Source organism: Carica papaya, chromosome 8, assembly GCF_054855325.1.
Source record: "Carica papaya isolate Zhongbai chromosome 8, ASM5485532v1, whole genome shotgun sequence".
NCBI lineage: Eukaryota > Viridiplantae > Streptophyta > Magnoliopsida > Brassicales > Caricaceae > Carica > Carica papaya.
Genome location: NC_142316.1, coordinates 35,110,511 through 35,128,593, shown reverse-complemented (window position 1 = coordinate 35,128,593; position 18,083 = coordinate 35,110,511). Strand labels below are relative to the sequence as shown.

The following is an 18,083-nucleotide window of genomic DNA, read 5'->3' as shown; positions in this document are numbered from 1 at the left end:
TTAATATAACTTTTTTGAACTTAATAAAAAAAATATACTAAGTTCGGGGTTAAACCTTATTTTATATTTTTTTTAAAAATATTTTGTTAATAAGAATATTAATTAAAGTGTTAGATACAAAATTCATACAACCTTTTTTGTGTGTGTGTGTGTGTGTGTATATATAATCATGCCCAAATATAAATATTACTAGTGTGATTAGGATATCATTCATCTCATAATCATTTGTTGTGTACGTACATTATCTACAATATGTTTCTTTTATATAAAATTAAAATAAAAAGTAATAATTAATTATTAAATAAGTAATTCCATATATTATATAGAATTAATATGTGTAGGAGTAAAATATGAAATATAATAATTGTTCATCATAAATTAATAATAACTAACATTATAATATTTACTTCCTAATAAGTCTTATTTATACATGTATATATTATTACATAAAATTTGATTAATTATTTTAATTAATATAAATCAGTATATTGTATTGAAATTTCTATTTTTATATTATTTTAATTTCGTAAAATTATAAAATTTCATATATATATATATATAATTCTAAAAATCTTCTCTCAATTGGGAATACAAATTTCTAAACGACTCGCTTCCGCTCACCCTTCCGTTCGTGTGGTTCGACGAGAGGAGAAAAGCAGAGAGTTCAGTGATGGCAGCGGATTGAAAGAGGAGGCAGAGAGAAGGCTGAAGCGTTTGGGGGATAAAATCCCGCGAGAGAGGATTGAGTGATTCAAAGCGAAAGAAAATCTAGCAGGGGAATAAAGGCGGGAGAAAAAGAAACTGAGAGAAGTCTGAGTTAACCCGGAAATTGAGGAACAAAAGAAATAGAAGAGAGTGTTGAAGCTGAGAGGGTAATCGGGAAACGGAGCAAGAACAAGCATTTGGATCCGCAGATTAGGTAAATGTTCTATAAACCCTAAAGGTAGATAAGATCAGAAGATATTTTTAGTTCGCCTTTTGTTTTCTTCTTGAATAAAGCAGGCTGAAAAATGTAGATTTGAAGTTGATGTATGAATGCCTGTTAAGTTTTGGGGTGATTGATTCGATGCTCTGTGAAATCTTCTTGGTACATTGATGAATCAGTTGAGGACAATGGCATGTTGATCCTATATTGGTTTACTTTGTCTTTGAACGAATGTATAAAAATGGAAGTCTTTAGTTTTCTGCTTCGAGTTCATGGGTACTAGCTTTTCCCAATTAGTTTATGTGTTTTTGTGTGATTGGATTAGGATTTTGTACTGTTTCCTTTGCTTGTATAAGTTGGTTTTCCTTGAATCCTTATGATTACATCTCAGTAGATGGATTTTTTAAAAAAGAAATTATCATGAATAGGTCATTTCATCTGGTTTCACTATTTGTTGATCTTAAGGTTTAATTTTGGTTTATAAAAAATCTCATTTTTTAAGCCTTTCTTTCGTTCCTACGTCTCATGATGATAATGAAATAGGCTGACGGCCATGCTTTAGGACTCAATCCAGAATCATGTGCTGTCTGTTAAATATGGTAAATGGTTGGTGTAGTGAGAATGAAGGCTGTTTTGATGGAAATGAAACGACTTGGAAGAACAAAATAGGGATAAGAAATGAAACACTTAGTAAATTGGACATGCACATTTTGCTTGCTATAATGTTTTATTTGGTTATTGTTTTCCACGTGTGCTTGATCGTGTAAGCTGAAGGCATAAATTTCTGTCCTCAACTACCTAGTAACCAGTTTTTCTTAATTGACAAGTGTATTTTGGTCTACCTTCCATGTTAATTAATTTTGCTTTAAGGATATAATTTAATTTGGGTCTTTTCTCAGTATATACAACGTAAGGGTTTTTGTTTTAATCTTATTATATTGTAGCATTGTCTTTATAATATATTTCTCCTGCCATCCAGGCAAACGATTGGTCGTAGAAGGTTAAAAAGTTGGAATACATTCTGATTCTGGAGTAAACCTGGGGATCGGGAAACAATTTTCCTTTCCAAGTTCTCTTGGTTAAGGCAAGGCTTGTGTTTATCTTGTGTATTTTTCTTTTCTATCTGATATATACAAATGATTATAGCAGAAAGTGACAACTTCTTTATTTTTTTGCACTTTATTACTGCATCATGAAAGTTTATGCTGAATTTTCAGTGATTTACGATGATATTGTTGGTCTATTGAAACTTGGGCATTCACGTTGCAACAAGATATTTATTTTACAGCTGTTTTCTCAACAACTTTCATTATGGAACACTAATTATTGGCTTCTGAAACTTTTTCAAACTGCAGCTTCAAATGGATGAAATGTCTTCTCCTCATTCAAGACTTGCGTTACTTTGGGTCATTGAATACTTAGCAAGATTCAAGCAAATAGACACATCTATTTTACGTGGTAGCTGCATAGTCAAACTAAATGAACCCTCTTATGCTTACATTAATAGGTCTCTCTGGAACAGATTTAGGACACATATATATATATATATATCACTATTCTGATTATTGTATTTTTCTCCAGATCTGGTCAAAATGGTTCCAGAATTTTCGGATGATTTAGGAAAAAATGCAAGGGAAATGGTGGCTCTAAGATCTTTGGAGGAACTTTTTGGTGTTAGTGATGGACTGACAAAAGGAAGTGATGCACCAGAGACAAAAGCGGAGTTTGACTTATCAGCAAGTTGTGAAGATATGCTCCAACATATCCTGCAGGAGGTAACACACTTTTATTTTGTCTCTCACTTGCGTATGTGCTTTTTAGAGCATTTAGTCAGTTTTTTTTGTTTGTTTGTTGTAGCAAGTCGTTGATTTTTATGAGTTTCAATTAACTATTAAGCCTCTTCAATCTCATCTGTCAGACATTGTTATCAGATATTCAAGTAGGGGGTTTGAAGCATTTGAAGTTGGATGTTTCTTCCTTTCTTACTCACAAGAAAGCCTGCATGCCTAAATGTGCTTTAGAGCAGGTGGATTCCCCTCCTGTCATTGTTTAAATGTCTGTCTGTGAAGGAAATAGTACTCATCAATCTCCATTTGTTGTTCTTATGTTCTTTTTTTTTTCTGGTTTTATTGCTTGTGAATAGCTCAAAGATGCAACAGCTGAGGGTTTTGAGCCATTTGCTGCTTCCTTGAAAAGAACTAGTGGAATCACATGTATTAGTGGACATCAAAAGAGAAGGCTTAACAAGAGTGGCAATGCTTCCCAGATAATAGCAGGAGAAAAGAACTTAGTTCCTCTATCCCGAGAAAATGGGAATGAACTCTCAAGAGATTATCTTTGTAATAGAAATTTGTTGCCCTCTAAGAGGGATCGCAGTAACTTATCCCCTGAAAAGTTTGCAGGACAATGCCTTGGAATCAAAGATAGTGCTATAGATGGTGATATCTTGCATTTAAATTCCAAGAAGAATAAGCAGGATGCGATATGCACTAATCAGCCTGTAGAACAGATTTTAGCTTCTCTGCATGAGGCTAAATCATTAGAGCACAACACTGAAGGGACTGTCAGAGTTATAAAAGGAAAAGGTAGTGACTTGGCAGAAGATTATCAAGCAGGAGGGGTGGAGGACAAGAAGTTCCCTGAGAGTGGTCATGGCACTGATACTGTCATGGACAGGATTAGGCATTCTATAGTTAATGATGATCAATTCCAGAACAATCAAATGGAGATTAATCATAATGCCCCAGAATCAATTCAAGTTACATGTGGAGATGAACCTGTTTGTAATATGATATTGGTTGAAGTTAATGATTCTGAATTAAGAACATCAGACAGCATACTACCTGCAACTGGACAGAATGAAGAAATTTCAAGTGATAACAGCGAATTTAACAACGAGATGATTGATTTTGAAATGAAGAAGAGTCAGTTTTTGAGCTCCCAGTGCCCATTAAATGATGAATCTTCAAAAATCTACTGGACAGAACGAAATTTGTGTGTGAAGTGTAATGAGGATGGTCATTTATTAGTTTGCACTATCAGCACTTGCCCGTTTATGGTTCATGAAACTTGCCTGGGTTCTTCTGCCATTTTGGGTGACAATGAAACTTTTCTTTGTCCTTTTTGTGCTTATTCTGTTGCAGTTTCAAAATACCTTAAGGCGAAGAAAGAAGCCTCCTTGGCAAGAAAGGCACTAGTTGCATTCCTCAATGTGGGTTTTGAGCATCGCCTGAAGGAATATGGCGAGAGATTGCGGAGGGAAGAGCAATTTCATTTAAGAAAAAATGGAAATGAGGCTCCTTCCTATAAACTCCCTGAAAATGGGCATTTGGAAGATGGAGAAGACAATCAAGTGGGGCAGAATTGTCAGGATGTAAATGAAATCAGTGGCTCTCAACAAAACAAAAGCACAGGTAATGCAATAATTTTCGTATCCTTTATCATGTTTCTGATTTCAATTTAATGCCTTCTAAGGTCTACCTGGGCGCTATGTTATTGATTAGACTGTTAATTCTTTTTCTTATTTTATTGTCATGAAGGGCAACGGGACCAAGAGCCTGCTTTCTCTGAAGAGGAAGATGATACATACTGTAAAAATAGCAAAAATTTCCCATTAAATAAAAAAGATGTTAAGAACAAAATTGGGAAGGATTTTCTTCAGCAGCAAGATACTCTGAAGAAGCCTATTTACGATTGCAATACTGATGAAGAGGAAGCATCTGAAGGAGATAGTAGTAAGCACATAAATTCAGACTACTGCATAAGATTCCGAAGGCAAGAGAAGCAGCGGTAAGGGTCCCTTCTTCAATTGATTCACATGTTTCTATCTTCTCGCCGAGGTGTGGATGTTTATGTTTTGTGGATAGTAACACAATACTATTTTCATCGAGAAAACTTGATTTGAGATGGAACCATATTTGTCGTGCTAATCAATTATGTACATGCTAGGTGGTCATTTGATTGCCAGAATATTTGACAACTTATTTTCTTTTCCATTGTAGTTCGTACCCAGCAATTCCTCAATCAAGGCGCAAGAAGTGTCCTTGGACAGCAGAAGAGGAAGATATGCTAAGGGTACTCCTTTTCCTTGGTGGAATTCTACATTTAGTCTTGCTATCTTATTCTTCTTGTTCTTTTATTTCTTTTTGTAATCAAGCTATTGTTTAACCTTAATTTTGCAGAAGGGAGTACAACTTTTTTCAGGAGATAATGAAAGACAGTTTCCATGGACAAAAATTTTAGAGTTTGGTGCTTCTGTTTTCCAGAGTAGTCGAACTCCTGTAGACCTTAAGGACAAATGGAGGAATATGTGCAGAGGAAAGTCCAAATCCAAATGAGGTAAGTCATCTGTTAATATGAAGTTACTTTCCTAATATATAGTTCATTACACTGATGAAATAATGAAACCATAAGAATACTTATATCACTGCGTCCTTTGAATATATGTATACAGTTCTAGCAGATTTACTTGAAAGTTTGTTTCTGCTACTTTAAAAGTCCTGAAAACATTTTGTTTGCTCGCACTTGTCAGCTAGTAATATCTCTGTGAATTATTGTTCCCGACCACTGGATGACTTCTGAGAATATTTTGAAGATAACAGAAGATTTTGCTTGTACTTCCCATTTTTTACGATCTAAGCGGATGCTGAAAGATGGGATTTGCAGGTCGGGAGGGGGGCATCTTTTGTTTTTGGTAGGATGACTGTAAATCGCTAATATGTAGAGCGGAGGTTGTTTTTCCTCCTGTTTTGTTTTGATTTGCATTGTTCTTTTGGGTCCTTGCTCTCCTCTCTCTCTCTCTCTCTCTAGTTGGGAATGAAGAAAAGGTGAAAATATAGCACATTTGATCTTGTGGTATTTATTGTTAGACAACGAAGTTGAGATTGATCATGGTGGTAATATAGTGGTAGTTGACATGATGAAAGGGTTAAGCATATGAATACCAGGCAAAATATGTTTACAAGGGTTATAAATTGATAGCCAAATTGACATGATATATATAGTGTTGCAGACTATTTGAGTTAAATAGCTGGAGCGAGTTAATGACAAGGAATGTCTTGGAATTTAATATGTTTACAAGGGTTATAAATTGATAGCCAAATTGACATGATATATATAGTGTTGCAGACTATTTGAGTTAAATAGCTGGAGCGAGTTAATGACAAGGAATGTCTTGGAATTTAGGCCAATATACACACACACACACACTATATGTAAGAGAAATGCATGTCATGGAAATTATGAAGCCTGTATCGAGTGGATATCCAGTCAGTTGGTCAAGGTGACAGTGGGTTCTGTAATGGCCACAGTTGGGAATGTGTAGGGAATGATTTTCATTTAATGAAAAATGAGAGATGAATTCTTATTTCGTACTGAGAATTAAGAACGTCTGCAACACAGATTAGTCTATACGATATATTAAGTCATTTGAGATTATGAAAGCCATTTGGGATTATGAATTCTTTTTACATAAAGAACGAGGAATGGGATTTTAATGTTTATGGACTTGTTAGAAATGTTCTTATATGGTGTGTCATTCCTTAAAATTGATGATAGCTTTTACAATATAAGAATACATATATATATATATATATATGTATCTTGCAAAGCTAGTAGGTAATATTTTCTTTTTAATTGTTGGTTTTCCTTTACATTTGCTCTTTTGAGCCAGTTGAAATGGCTGTCACTTGTTCTGGAAAAGGGTTGTCTTGTTAAATTGGTGGGTTTAGTTTCTGATTATGTTTCCTTCCATTGTATCCCAAAAAGCTTACAAGATCATAAAACAAAACCAGTAAGACAGAAGTAAACATTAATGGTGGTTGGAGAAGACAAAGCAAATTCTGTACTTGGTGTAAGTTTGAGAGAGAGAGAGAGGATGAGAATGGCATGGGAAAAAGGTGAAAAGAAGCTCAAGAATCAGGCTGTTGCATGTGAAAAAAGAGAGCTCGTGAAAATGGAAAATGTTTTGAGGTGGGTTTTTTTGTCTTCTCATTCTTCCTTCTTCTTCTTCCCGGCCGAATATTTACTTTTCTCATTCTATTAATGAAGCTAAGAGAATCCAATGACAAATTTCTTTCACTTCTCCTCCTGCAATTATCTTAACAAACTGCTCCCGCTGTCCCAAACATATATAACACAACATATATATCGTGTATGTCGAGTACAAAAGAAATTCTGGAATGCTTGAGAAATTATTTTAACAGCTGTCCCTGCAGATATACATACACACAATATATACATATATACACGGCTATACATATGATTTATGATGGTTCGAAAACCCTTAATTGTATAAAGAATGACTAATTTGTAACAAGAGTTATAATTTTAAAAACAATACTTGACCTAAATAATCATGTAATTGTCATTCAATTATATATGTATGTATGTATGTATGTATGTATAGTGTGCATGCGTATCTGTATGGGTGTGTATATATGTATGGATGTAGTATGAGTAGAGGATAAATAAATGCGTAAATGTATGCATCACGCGTATTAGTAGAGGAGATGACATGCAAGCTTACCACATGTCAAAAGCCATGTTCGGAACCCATGTAAGCCAAGCCAAGTCACAGGACCTAAATAATCATGTAATTGTCATTCAATTATATATATATACGTATGTATGTATGCATGTATGTATAGTGTGCATGCGTATCTGTATGGGTGTGTATATATGTATGGATGTAGTATGAGTAGAGGATAAATAAATGCGTAAATGTATACATCACGCGTATTAGTAGAAGAGATGACATGCAAGCTTACCACATGTCAAATGCCATGTTCGGAACCCATGTAAGCCAAGCCAAGTCACAGGACGAAACGGGAAGGGGTCAAAAAGATTTGAAATTTACTCAAACACTAACGGTCACATGGGCATTCAACTTCTCTTCAAAACGTGATAGCATTTAACCCGAACTGCATCTTCACTTCCTACATATCCCCCCGCGCCTTTCTACACCTCTCTGCACTTCACTCGTCACTCTCACTCACTCTCCTTTCACTGTAGCTTCTGTTACTACCCCAAAAAACACTGCCTATGGAAAACTACAGGAGATCCCCATTCAAGCAGTGGAAGAAAGGTCCAACCAGAGGCAAAGGTGGTCCAGAAAATGCCCTGTGCCAATACCGAGGTGTTCGGCAGAGGACTTGGGGAAAATGGGTTGCGGAAATCAGAGAGCCTAAGAAGAGAAGCAGACTCTGGTTAGGTTCTTTTGCCACGGCTGAAGAAGCAGCCATGGCTTATGATGAGGCTGCAAGAAGATTGTACGGACCCGATGCATATCTCAATCTGCCTCACCTTCAACCCAACATCAACAATAATTGCCCAGTCAAGTCACAGAAGTTCAAATGGATTCCTTCTAAGAATTTTATTTCAATGTTCCCTCCTTGTGGTTTGCTTAATATAAATGCCCAACCTAGTGTTCAGGTTATCCATCAGAGACTCCAAGAACTACAGAAAAGTGGGGTTCTAAGTCATACCTCGTCTTCTAGTTCATCTTCTTGCGAGTCGAAGACCACAATTCAGACCCTAAGTGACAAAACGTATGACAAACATCCTGCATCAAAAGATAACGACATGGAAATTTCTTCAGATAAGATGCTGAAAGACCAGGAGAAACCGCAGATTGATCTGAATGAGTTTCTTCAGCAGCTGGGCATCCTGAAAGAAGAGAAACAGGAAGAGGTGAATAATACAAGAGAAAACTTTAAAGATGAAGAATCTTCAATGAAAGACCACTGTGAACTTATGGCTTTTGCAGACAAAAGTTTCAACTGGGATGCACTTATTGAGATGCATGGACTTCCTGCTACTCAAGGAGTAGAATCCAGTAGCTTCCGAGTTTGCAATAGTCAAGAAGAGCCAACTTTCACTACTTCTGTCTGGAACTTTTAAAGGTCAAGGCATGGGAACTAGTCTCGATATGTTCAGCTCAATTAGAAATAGGTTTGTCACCACCTAAACTAGAGAAATAGTTGTCAGTAGTTCTGCTCCCTCACTCAATGCTGGTAGCATCCCTATCTAGTGGTTCGGTTTAGCATGTGAGGGAAAGAGAATTATTGCAGTGGCTAGATTAACAGCAGATCTTGTAGTCAGAGACACATGCATAAACTGATCAATATTTCTTTCTATCATTTCAGGTTTGTTGTGTTTCTTGATCCTTCTGCTTGTCTCAAGAGCAGAAATTCAAGAGACGCATGCGGTACTAGCATGAAAGGACAAGGTTACATGTAATGCAGGTTTTTCTGCATTCAGCATTACATTAAAGTAGGAAAGTAAGTTGATTACACAATCCTACTGATCAAGTTTATAAAACCTAGTAACATTCGAAATTTAACAGAAAGTAAAACCAGAAAAGTGAAAGACTTACCCAGCAATCAAGACTCCTCACATTCAATTTGGCGTTCAAATATGCTAATAGCTATAGAGTGTAAACAGTTACAAGTTCTCTGAATGTTACAAAGCAAATCAGGTATGAGTAAGGAAGAAAAACAGAAGATACTCTCATGACTACCACTAAAACCATGTCATGTTCCAACTATTTCAAAGATGCAAAAGCTAACAATTCCGAAAAAAAACTTTAGATGTTCTCATATTAGCTAATACTTATTGAGAGAACTTCTCTAGAGTAAAAATGAACAGATTTCACAAACACCACTTCCAATCACACAGATGCTTATTCTTGTTGTTCCCTGCACACAATCACCACAACAAGAAATCTACTACTTTCAACATACAATCACTGCAAAGAAGTGATATTTCTATGGACTATGGTAAAATGTAGCAGAGACATTGATAGTGTTAATATGATGAAAAGAGATGGTAATGTGCCTCACCATTCTACTTTCCAGATCAACTTTCTAAACAACTATTGATAGTGTCAAAAGAATGTCAGCAAACAACAAATCCTTCAGTTCCAGAGAGGAAAACTTAAGAACCAATCCTTCAGTTAAAATATAAATAACATCCTTATTATTCATTGCAATATTCAGAGGCACTAAGATATTCGCCATGCTCTTCAAAATACTCGACCAATCGTTTCAAGAACCCATCACTATTCACTGTTTCAGTGTCACAGATAAGACAGCATTGTCTTCGAGCTCTTGTAACAGCTACATTCATTCGTCTATGGTCACTTAAAAATCCCACCTGAAAATTTTAGCAAAACTCAAAGTCACTTATCATTATTTGTCATTATTGTGATGGAAAATCAAATTTCTACCTTTGAAATCCACGGGAAAATAATAAATTCAGCACTGGAGAGGATATATATATACCTCTTTCTTTGGGTTTGATCGGACCATTGAAATAATGATGGCCTCCTTTTCTCGACCCTGGAAACCATCCACTGTTGAGATTTCCATATCTTTTAGTTTATTTTCATTGCTCCTCAGCATCTTAAGCAAGACAACCTGCAGTTCCATCCATAGAAAGTTTATTAAAGGTTAAGTACTGAGTATGCTTTTGTTATTTGGCAGGTAGTATATCCTCCAATACTTGTACTGAAATTTGAAGCTTGCAGGAAAAAAATTTGTTCAATAAAAAAAGAAAAAGGAAACACAAGGTATATACCTGTGCAGCATAAGGAGCAATAATTCCAATATCAGAAGCCTGGACTCCACTCTGGACAAGTCTCTTTGCATGGGACATGGCAACTTCAGCTTCACCTTCATTCAATGTGCTATCCTCCTCATCCTTCTTTTCTTCCATGTCACAACTGAAACAGATCAGAATGAACAACTCATAACACTTGCAACTAAGGTATCTTTACTTAGCATAGCATATCAACAAAACCAGCACACAGTTATCGCTCATAACCATCAATTTCTTTTTTAGAATTTAAATCACATTCTTATTTTCAGACATCATTTATAAATTTCATATTAATGCCATAAATCCAGTTTTCAAAATTCACTTTCTAGTTGCATTATTCTTTTTTAAATAAAAATAAACATTGTTAAAGGAGAAATTAGAGAAAAGACAGTAATGGAGGATTAGAAGATTTTCTCCTACAGCCTCCTAAGTCCAGAAGGCCAAAACAGCAAATAACCAAAAAATAATACAATATCACCCCCTAATTCTGTGTAGCACATAAATATCAGTAAATTAGCCATGTGTTGGACCATCGGGAGGCCAAAAAGGTCATCCTTTCCCACAGAAACAGGAAGGAGAAAAATATCATTGAAAACTCAGTGATTCAGCTCCAACCACAGGAACCCACAAGCCCACAAACAATGCTCATCCCCAAAGAGTTTCAGCATCCTTTCTCACCCCCTCCCAATACAGGATTAGTTGTATTTATTCTTTGGTCCAAACTTTTCTATTGGGTAATTCTTCCATTTCAAACACAATTGTAACTGAAATTCATATAGCATCTCATGCATTTACAACTCCCCCTGCTCCCAATTAACTTAGAGCATTGCAATTACATGTGCATACCCAGCTGTGTCTACAAGTAGAAGAGTTGGTTCTGTTGAAGGCGACTTCTTTACATTCTCAAGATCATAAAGCATATGTGCAGAAACACTCGAGTGGGCTCTAATCTGCGAGAGTCAGCTAACTCTATATCAGAAGAGGGAAGGATAAATCTGAAGCTTTTTTTCTATTTACTAATAATTTCACTCTTAAGCAGCAGACGCAGTTGATCTAAGCACCTTACTATTGTAAAGCTCAGTAGATGACCAGTTCATAATAAGCTCATGCATACGGTACTGGACAGTAAGCATAGATGTTACTTCATCACCATAGAGATCTGCAAGGCGTTCAAAGAGTGTTCTTCCTAATCCCTTCCTCTCAGCTTCAACACTTTGGACTGTTGGAGGAAGCTGAAGATGGTCTCCAGAGAGTATGCATCTTGAACCCTGAAATTATCATAGATCCAGGTCTCAGTGTTAGTATAAAAAGCTTTTCGCCAGAGTATATCAAATTTTATCATGTACAAGACAAAAAGTTTAAATAGACAATACCTCTTCTTTACATAAAAGATGTGTTTTTGACAGTCACGTCTTTCTTAAAATAGCAAGAACAAGTAACACATATATTACACTATCATCTAAGTGAATGACAAAAGGACATGTACCTTCACTCCTTTAAGTGGAAATGCACTCAAATACACATACATACGCACTCACAAAAATCTGCATGCTTATCCTGTAAAGTACCTTCAATATAGCTATCCAGCATGCTATCTCAAGTGCCTGAGCAGCTTCATCAATAATCACCAAATCAAATGTAGTGTTGTCCAGCTTGTGAGTTAATGCACCAGTCAAAGTTGTCAGTACAATGTCAGCATTTTTTATCACATCAGTCACAGCTAACTGTTGCCTCTTACGTTCTTCTTTCGATAGACTCCTAAGTTCCCTCTGAATGTCTCTCCTTGTGTTTCTGTCTTTTGTTTTCAACAACTTCACATTTAGAGCCTAGAGAAATGAAGTAAATCAAGAGAATTGACATGAGAAAGCATAGTTAGTTAGATAAGGAACATCAGTTCTAGATGTTGAAGATTTTATGCAGCATGACTTTATCAACTCCAAGAAACATTAGCTTCCAGTCAACATAGAAAAGACTGGATTCAAGGTTTTCTCCAGATCTCTACCTTCATTTCCTTCCGGATGTCATTTGCAAGAGCACTGTTATCACCCCGTAAAACCTGACAGAAAATACCTGAATATATGTAAGGACACCACTATAATTAATAAATAAGTAGTTTTATTTTTAAAAAACAAAATAAATTTTTGCATCTGTTCCACTTCAAGATCTGAAATTCCAAGAAATAGATAACACCTAATTAACACTATCATATTTAGGAACTAAAAGACTTAAGTTTACCAAAATGAGAATGGATAATGTGCATGCATGCACACATTAGCCAAATAATTACAGTTTACAAGCAGAATTGCACGTGACAAAGGAAAAATCCGATGCTATAGATAGTGCAGAAGGAATACAAAAAGACTAGAAGTAGAAGTAAGCTATGAGCTCAGATAAACGGAAGATATATAAGAAAGGAGGGACAAGTTCAGAGAAAAGATATAGAGAGAAAGGGAAGAAAAGAGAGAAGCATTACGAGACAGTCAGTATCGGGGAGAGGTACAGTTGAGAGAGAAAGAAGGTACTGTAGAAGAAGCAGATGGAAAGAAGGAACATCTAATAAGATAGCAAAATTTCTACAGTCCAAAATGAGCTGCAGCCGGAGCACAAAGTGTGTGTGCGCTAAATAAGTATGTTGCAGTGATGCCACAAAATGGCAAAGATTAAATAGCAGCAACACCTAAAAGCAAGAGGAGAAACCACATCTCCCACCCAATAAAAAACAAAAAAAGGAAAGAAAGAAAGGAAATATTAATGAAACACCAAAAATGTATCAATCCTAAATAGAACTCTTAAAGAGTTCCAAAAAAAACCAACAATATTAAATTTTTATGGTTATTTTGGAAGCCTCTTCTGATGTAAAAAAATACATAAGATTGTCCTTTAAGTTCTGCATCAGCATGTTTATCCAATCAGGCAATAGGGTACAAATAGAAACTGCTATTTCCACTTTGGAAATTGATGGAAAGAGGCGAAAGGAAACTGATTCCATTTAAATACTAAATTTTCATACACTGCAACTAACATGACATGCATCCAAGATTAAAATAAAAAAGCCAAAAAAGGAGATAAGGATGTCATACTTCAGTTTTATGTAAAAAGATTATCTATACCTGGGCATCCAGTGCACTATCCAGTACTTGAGGCAGTAACCGAGCAGGATGTCCCAATCTCACTAACTTTACCCTAATAAAAATATTGGAAAGGGAACTCAGAGACCACATATAATGTTTAGACTAGATGAAAGCAAAAAGGAAGGGAAAAACAAAGAACTCTGAACAGTAATTTGATATCACATATCCCTTTAACAGCTTACAGGAAAATTACAGCTCAATGACACAAAGGGGATCAGAGTTGTTAAATAAGTGAAGACAATAAATTTTACCCGCATTAACGGCTAAGAAACTTCTTGAATTAGAAAACAGACCAAATAAGTCCAGCTTCTGCAGCTGCAAGAAATGAGAAAGATTTCCTCCAATAAACGGGTCATGTTGTTGGAATACTTATTAGCAGTGAAAGTACTTCAAAGCTTTCTTCCAACTACTTGGGAATTTGGAATGTGCAAATCACAGCTACTTAAATTTAGGGCAAAAAACAACAGTTAAAGTTGATTAACTCCAATAAAGAAAGAAGTTGTTGTGAATGAATCAAAAGTCAAAAGGAACTAAGGTCCTTGCATACGTGAAGAATACTTTGCTTTGCAATGACACGCATGTGCATGATTTCCAGACTGGAAAACTGACAGAACGTAAAGCACCCATTTATCACATCAAAAAAGCTTTCAACAGGGTTAACACCAACATTTCAGACAACCCTATGTCCCTAGGATGTTTTTTCCATGGATTTGTCTAGATGGAAGCCTGAACTCTATAAATGTTACAGGCATAGGGCTTGAACCTGAGATATGGCTCAAAATTTGGGGTGGGGGCAGGTAACTATTGAAGCACAAGGCTCATATTCTATTTCCCCTTGTAGTACCTGTGTCGAACAAGTCTCTCTACAATGTTGTCTACCGCAATATTTGAAGCAGCACAAGCAAGAATCTTTGATCCACGCTTTACTTCTTGTAAGATTATTTCCACCACGGTTGTAGTTTTCCCAGTTCCAGGAGGGCCATGCAGTAAAAATACATTCTTTGATGACAAGGCCTTTGAAATGGCATCTTTCTTGAACAAAAACAAAACCAATAAGGTTAAGACAGAGAAAGAAAAGAAAGAAGGAAAGGTGCTTTAGATTGTGGTAAATGAGGCAGCATGTATCCAGCAACTGAAAGCCTAAATATATAAAGCATCTATACACATATCTCTATATTAATAATCTAAGTCAGTGCAGAGGACTTCACAGTCAAACTTTCCTGATCAGACATACATGCCTAGAAGCCATCAAAAAATATCTGAAGGGAGAAAGGAAAAATTGAATCAACATACCTGAGAGTGGTCAAGGTTGGCATTGAAGGGGGTAAATGTAACATTTTTCTTGGACACTGATGGCAGTGTCTCTCCGAATAAGACAGGAACCAAATCAGCAGCAGGTCCCTTCTGCACACCTTTACTCAATTGTATCAGGGTATCCTTCATCCTTTTATATGTCACCTGTTTAGCCAATTAAATCATGCACCTTCTCTTATAACCAAGGACTTGGAAAGAAATCTAATAGTATTTTGACGACTCAAGTGATCACATGGACAAACTAAGAATTTGACATGACTTCTTTTGTACATTTTGATGTTAGAGAAAGATTAGTTTTGACAGTCAAAACTAATTTCAAATATGGTGTTATACCAAAGTTTTTTTTTTTTTTTAAAATAGTTATACACCAAAGTTAAACTGCGTATGGTTCTCAAAATCCATTACTACAAAAAGTGATATAGAGGCAAAAAAGATGTGACTATTGAATACAAGCAGCAAAACTAAACCTCTTCCGAATTCAGAGCACAGAAAACTTTTTTTTTTTAGGGATTCTTATCAAGTGCGCATAATTTAGAAACAAGTAAACATGAGAAGCCCATAAGACAACAAAAATCTGCAAAGTGCACCTCATTTGCTACTTTCTCCAAACGCAAAGGATTATTTAAACCCTCTTCTGGGATTTCATCAAAAGCAACAGTGATTGAGGAGTCCTGTCCAACGTGCACAGAGAATAATCACAACAAGAAATCTAACCATGATGATGGAACGAAAAAGGAAAAGAGTAAAATAAGGAAACATTGTTTTAACGATAAGCACCTTTAACCGGTAAACTACACCTTGCCCAAGAGCAGGAGATCCTGGATCAGCTTTATTTGGTTTTAAAACCACCACATCATGGGTACCAAACTGCATCCCAGGAATAAAACACCATAAGTTCACAAACGGTGAGAAGGTGTAAACATTGTCCCTTATAAAGTCACCAAAAAAAGGCCAGGTGGAAAAAAATATATTCATATCATATCCTAATTTGGTACCTTGGTTGAGATTATTATGAGGTAGTGGTAGTTCATAGATACTTAGCATAAGCTTCTCATAAAGTTAACAAGAAAATGAAGAAGGAAACTGGATATAGAAGTGCACTATAGTAAAATTCTCTTATCAGCATATATTAGAAATGAATCTTATTTCTTTTTTTCTTTTCGCAAGCAAAAGAAAAGAGATACTCAAAACTGAATTTTTAAATGAATTAATAAGTACCATCCTATTGCTAATTACTTAGTCGACTAACAAATTTAAATGCATTTTTCCCAGGGAAGATAATATCATACTATCTTCTATTCATGGTATTTTGGTACGCATCAAAATGGAAGAAAGAGAGATTAAGTAGCCACTGAAATCTACCTTGCTTTACAGTTGCAAACATTTAAAAATGAACAAATTGGAAGCACTTCACATGTCATCATGTTTACTTCAACGTGAAAGAAGCCATACATCAATCCTATTTCAGTTAAACCCAGTTGATTGTAGATTGCACTAAAATTCAGATATGCACGCGAGGAATGTGGATTATAGATTTCTCACCTTGTGAGCAGGAAGAACATCTCCTTTAGTTGATTGAAACTCAAGAAGTGCTTTCCCCATGAGCCCAGTCTGTTGTCAGAATCAGAATGCAGCAGAACAAATTATAACCTAATAAGAAAGCCAAAACTATCCACTGTCCCACTTGGTTGCTAACAACATTTAGGAAATGTAAATGAAATAAAAACTACCTTAAAACTCCTTCCAGAACACCAATTTGACTTAGTCAAATAGTGCAGCTTTCCTTCTAACATGAATCAAAAGTTAGTTTTCAAAATAACATATTACCTGAGCATCAACACACTTCAAATTAAGAATTGTAGTGCCCTTCTTTTGAGCAGTGTCCAAACTTCTCGACGCGCCTGAGCTGATAGAGGCTGATATCTCAGCTTCCTGGAAACAACAATCCAAAAAAAAAAAAAGTTGAACAAAACTAGAATGCACTTGATATCACAGATTTGAAAACAACGAATTACACAATACAAATTCTTCCAGATCTTCTTCTTCTTCCTCGTTACACCGCTTTATGTTACAAGTCATTGATTAAGAATTGCAGGAACACTCAAAACATTTCAGGAAATTCTAAGCTCGCGATGCATTCTTATGCTAGGTAACTATCTACTTGGGCAGTAAATCAACTATAGCGGTGCAACGGGGAGAAATGATTTATATGATCGTGGATTAGAAGATAGTGTGTTTGTAGAAATACATAATAGAGAGAAAGAGAGAAAAAAACCTTCTCCAAGTCAATTAACGGAGCCATGGTGGAGACAAATTGTTGCAGAGAGATAGCTGATGACTTCTTGGCTGCCATCGCCGGGGCTCTTGCGATGACAGAGTAGGAGAGTCTGCGCTAGTGAGGCTGCATTTGAAGAGGGTTTTTATTTTTGTGTTCTCTTTTTAATTTTAATTTTTTTATTTTCTCAACACGTTTGATCCCTATTTTATTTCGCGTATTTTAACCGGTTTAATTTTTTTTTTATTTAAATTAATTAAAAAAAATATAACGGTCATACAATATTTTTTTTGTTAAAAAAAACGTAATAAATTTATTAAAATTTATCTCCTCATAATTTCACCAACACACTAATAAATTAAGTTCTTGATCTAATTGAATTAAATATTATAAATTAATCATTATCAATCCATACTACACCTAAAAAAATAAAAAACTTCACGTGAAATTCAAACTCGTAACTTTTAAATAAAATACATTAATAAATTAAATTAATTAAATATTATACATTAATCATTTTCAATCCATAATACAACTACAAAATTGAGAACTTTATGTTTTTAATGACATTCAAACTCCGTAACATTCAGATGAAATACAAAATTTTAACCACTAAGTTCGTGTCGTTAGCAATTTTTTTAAACAAGTGCCAAACTTGAAAAAAAATAGAATTTTATGTTCTCAGTGAAGTTCAAACTCGTAACTTTTAAATAAAATATATTAATAAATTAAATTATTAATTTAATTAAATTAAATATTATAAATCAATCATTTTCAATCCATAATATAACTACAAAGTTGAAAACTCTTTTTTTTAATAAAATTCAAATTCCGTAACATT

The 18,083-nt window shown here is 35.2% G+C and overlaps 3 protein-coding genes across 8 annotated transcripts; 2 read left to right on the top strand and 1 right to left on the bottom strand.

The window, feature by feature from the left end:
- Nucleotides 1-584: 584 nt before the first annotated feature.
- On the top strand, nucleotides 585-11,912 carry LOC110811202 (uncharacterized). 6 transcript variants are annotated; one of them, XM_088208828.1, is made up of 10 exons: nucleotides 585-919; nucleotides 1,905-2,009; nucleotides 2,281-2,383; nucleotides 2,507-2,700; nucleotides 2,844-2,951; nucleotides 3,069-4,338; nucleotides 4,465-4,714; nucleotides 4,927-4,999; nucleotides 5,107-5,263; nucleotides 10,408-11,912. In XM_088208828.1, exons 3-9 carry the CDS (start codon nucleotides 2,287-2,289, stop codon nucleotides 5,260-5,262), a joined length of 2,148 nt encoding a protein of 715 aa, XP_088064954.1. In that variant the 5' UTR covers nucleotides 585-919; nucleotides 1,905-2,009; nucleotides 2,281-2,286; the 3' UTR covers nucleotide 5,263; nucleotides 10,408-11,912. The 6 variants fall into 6 exon arrangements, with proteins under 6 accessions (XP_088064954.1, XP_021893308.2, XP_088064953.1 ...); XM_022037616.2 differs by lacking the exon at nucleotides 10,408-11,912 and adding an exon at nucleotides 5,457-5,849; XM_088208827.1 differs by lacking the exon at nucleotides 10,408-11,912 and adding an exon at nucleotides 5,379-5,849.
- On the top strand, nucleotides 6,001-9,196 carry LOC110811204 (Integrase-type DNA-binding superfamily protein). Its single transcript, XM_022037620.2, has one exon. The coding sequence runs from the start codon at nucleotides 7,967-7,969 to the stop codon at nucleotides 8,822-8,824; it is 858 nt and encodes a 285-aa protein (XP_021893312.1). The 5' UTR covers nucleotides 6,001-7,966; the 3' UTR covers nucleotides 8,825-9,196.
- LOC110811203 (DNA-binding protein) lies at nucleotides 9,673-17,411 on the bottom strand. Its single transcript, XM_022037619.2, has 15 exons — nucleotides 17,243-17,411; nucleotides 16,795-16,899; nucleotides 16,510-16,578; nucleotides 15,745-15,834; nucleotides 15,555-15,638; nucleotides 14,947-15,111; nucleotides 14,498-14,685; nucleotides 13,633-13,705; nucleotides 12,525-12,578; nucleotides 12,091-12,348; nucleotides 11,584-11,790; nucleotides 11,369-11,472; nucleotides 10,502-10,646; nucleotides 10,207-10,341; nucleotides 9,673-10,078 (listed from the first exon to the last, which is right to left on the bottom strand). Exons 1-15 carry the CDS (start codon nucleotides 17,318-17,320, stop codon nucleotides 9,902-9,904), a joined length of 1,932 nt encoding a protein of 643 aa, XP_021893311.1. The 5' UTR covers nucleotides 17,321-17,411; the 3' UTR covers nucleotides 9,673-9,901.
- Between the last annotated feature and the right edge of the window lie 672 nt (nucleotides 17,412-18,083).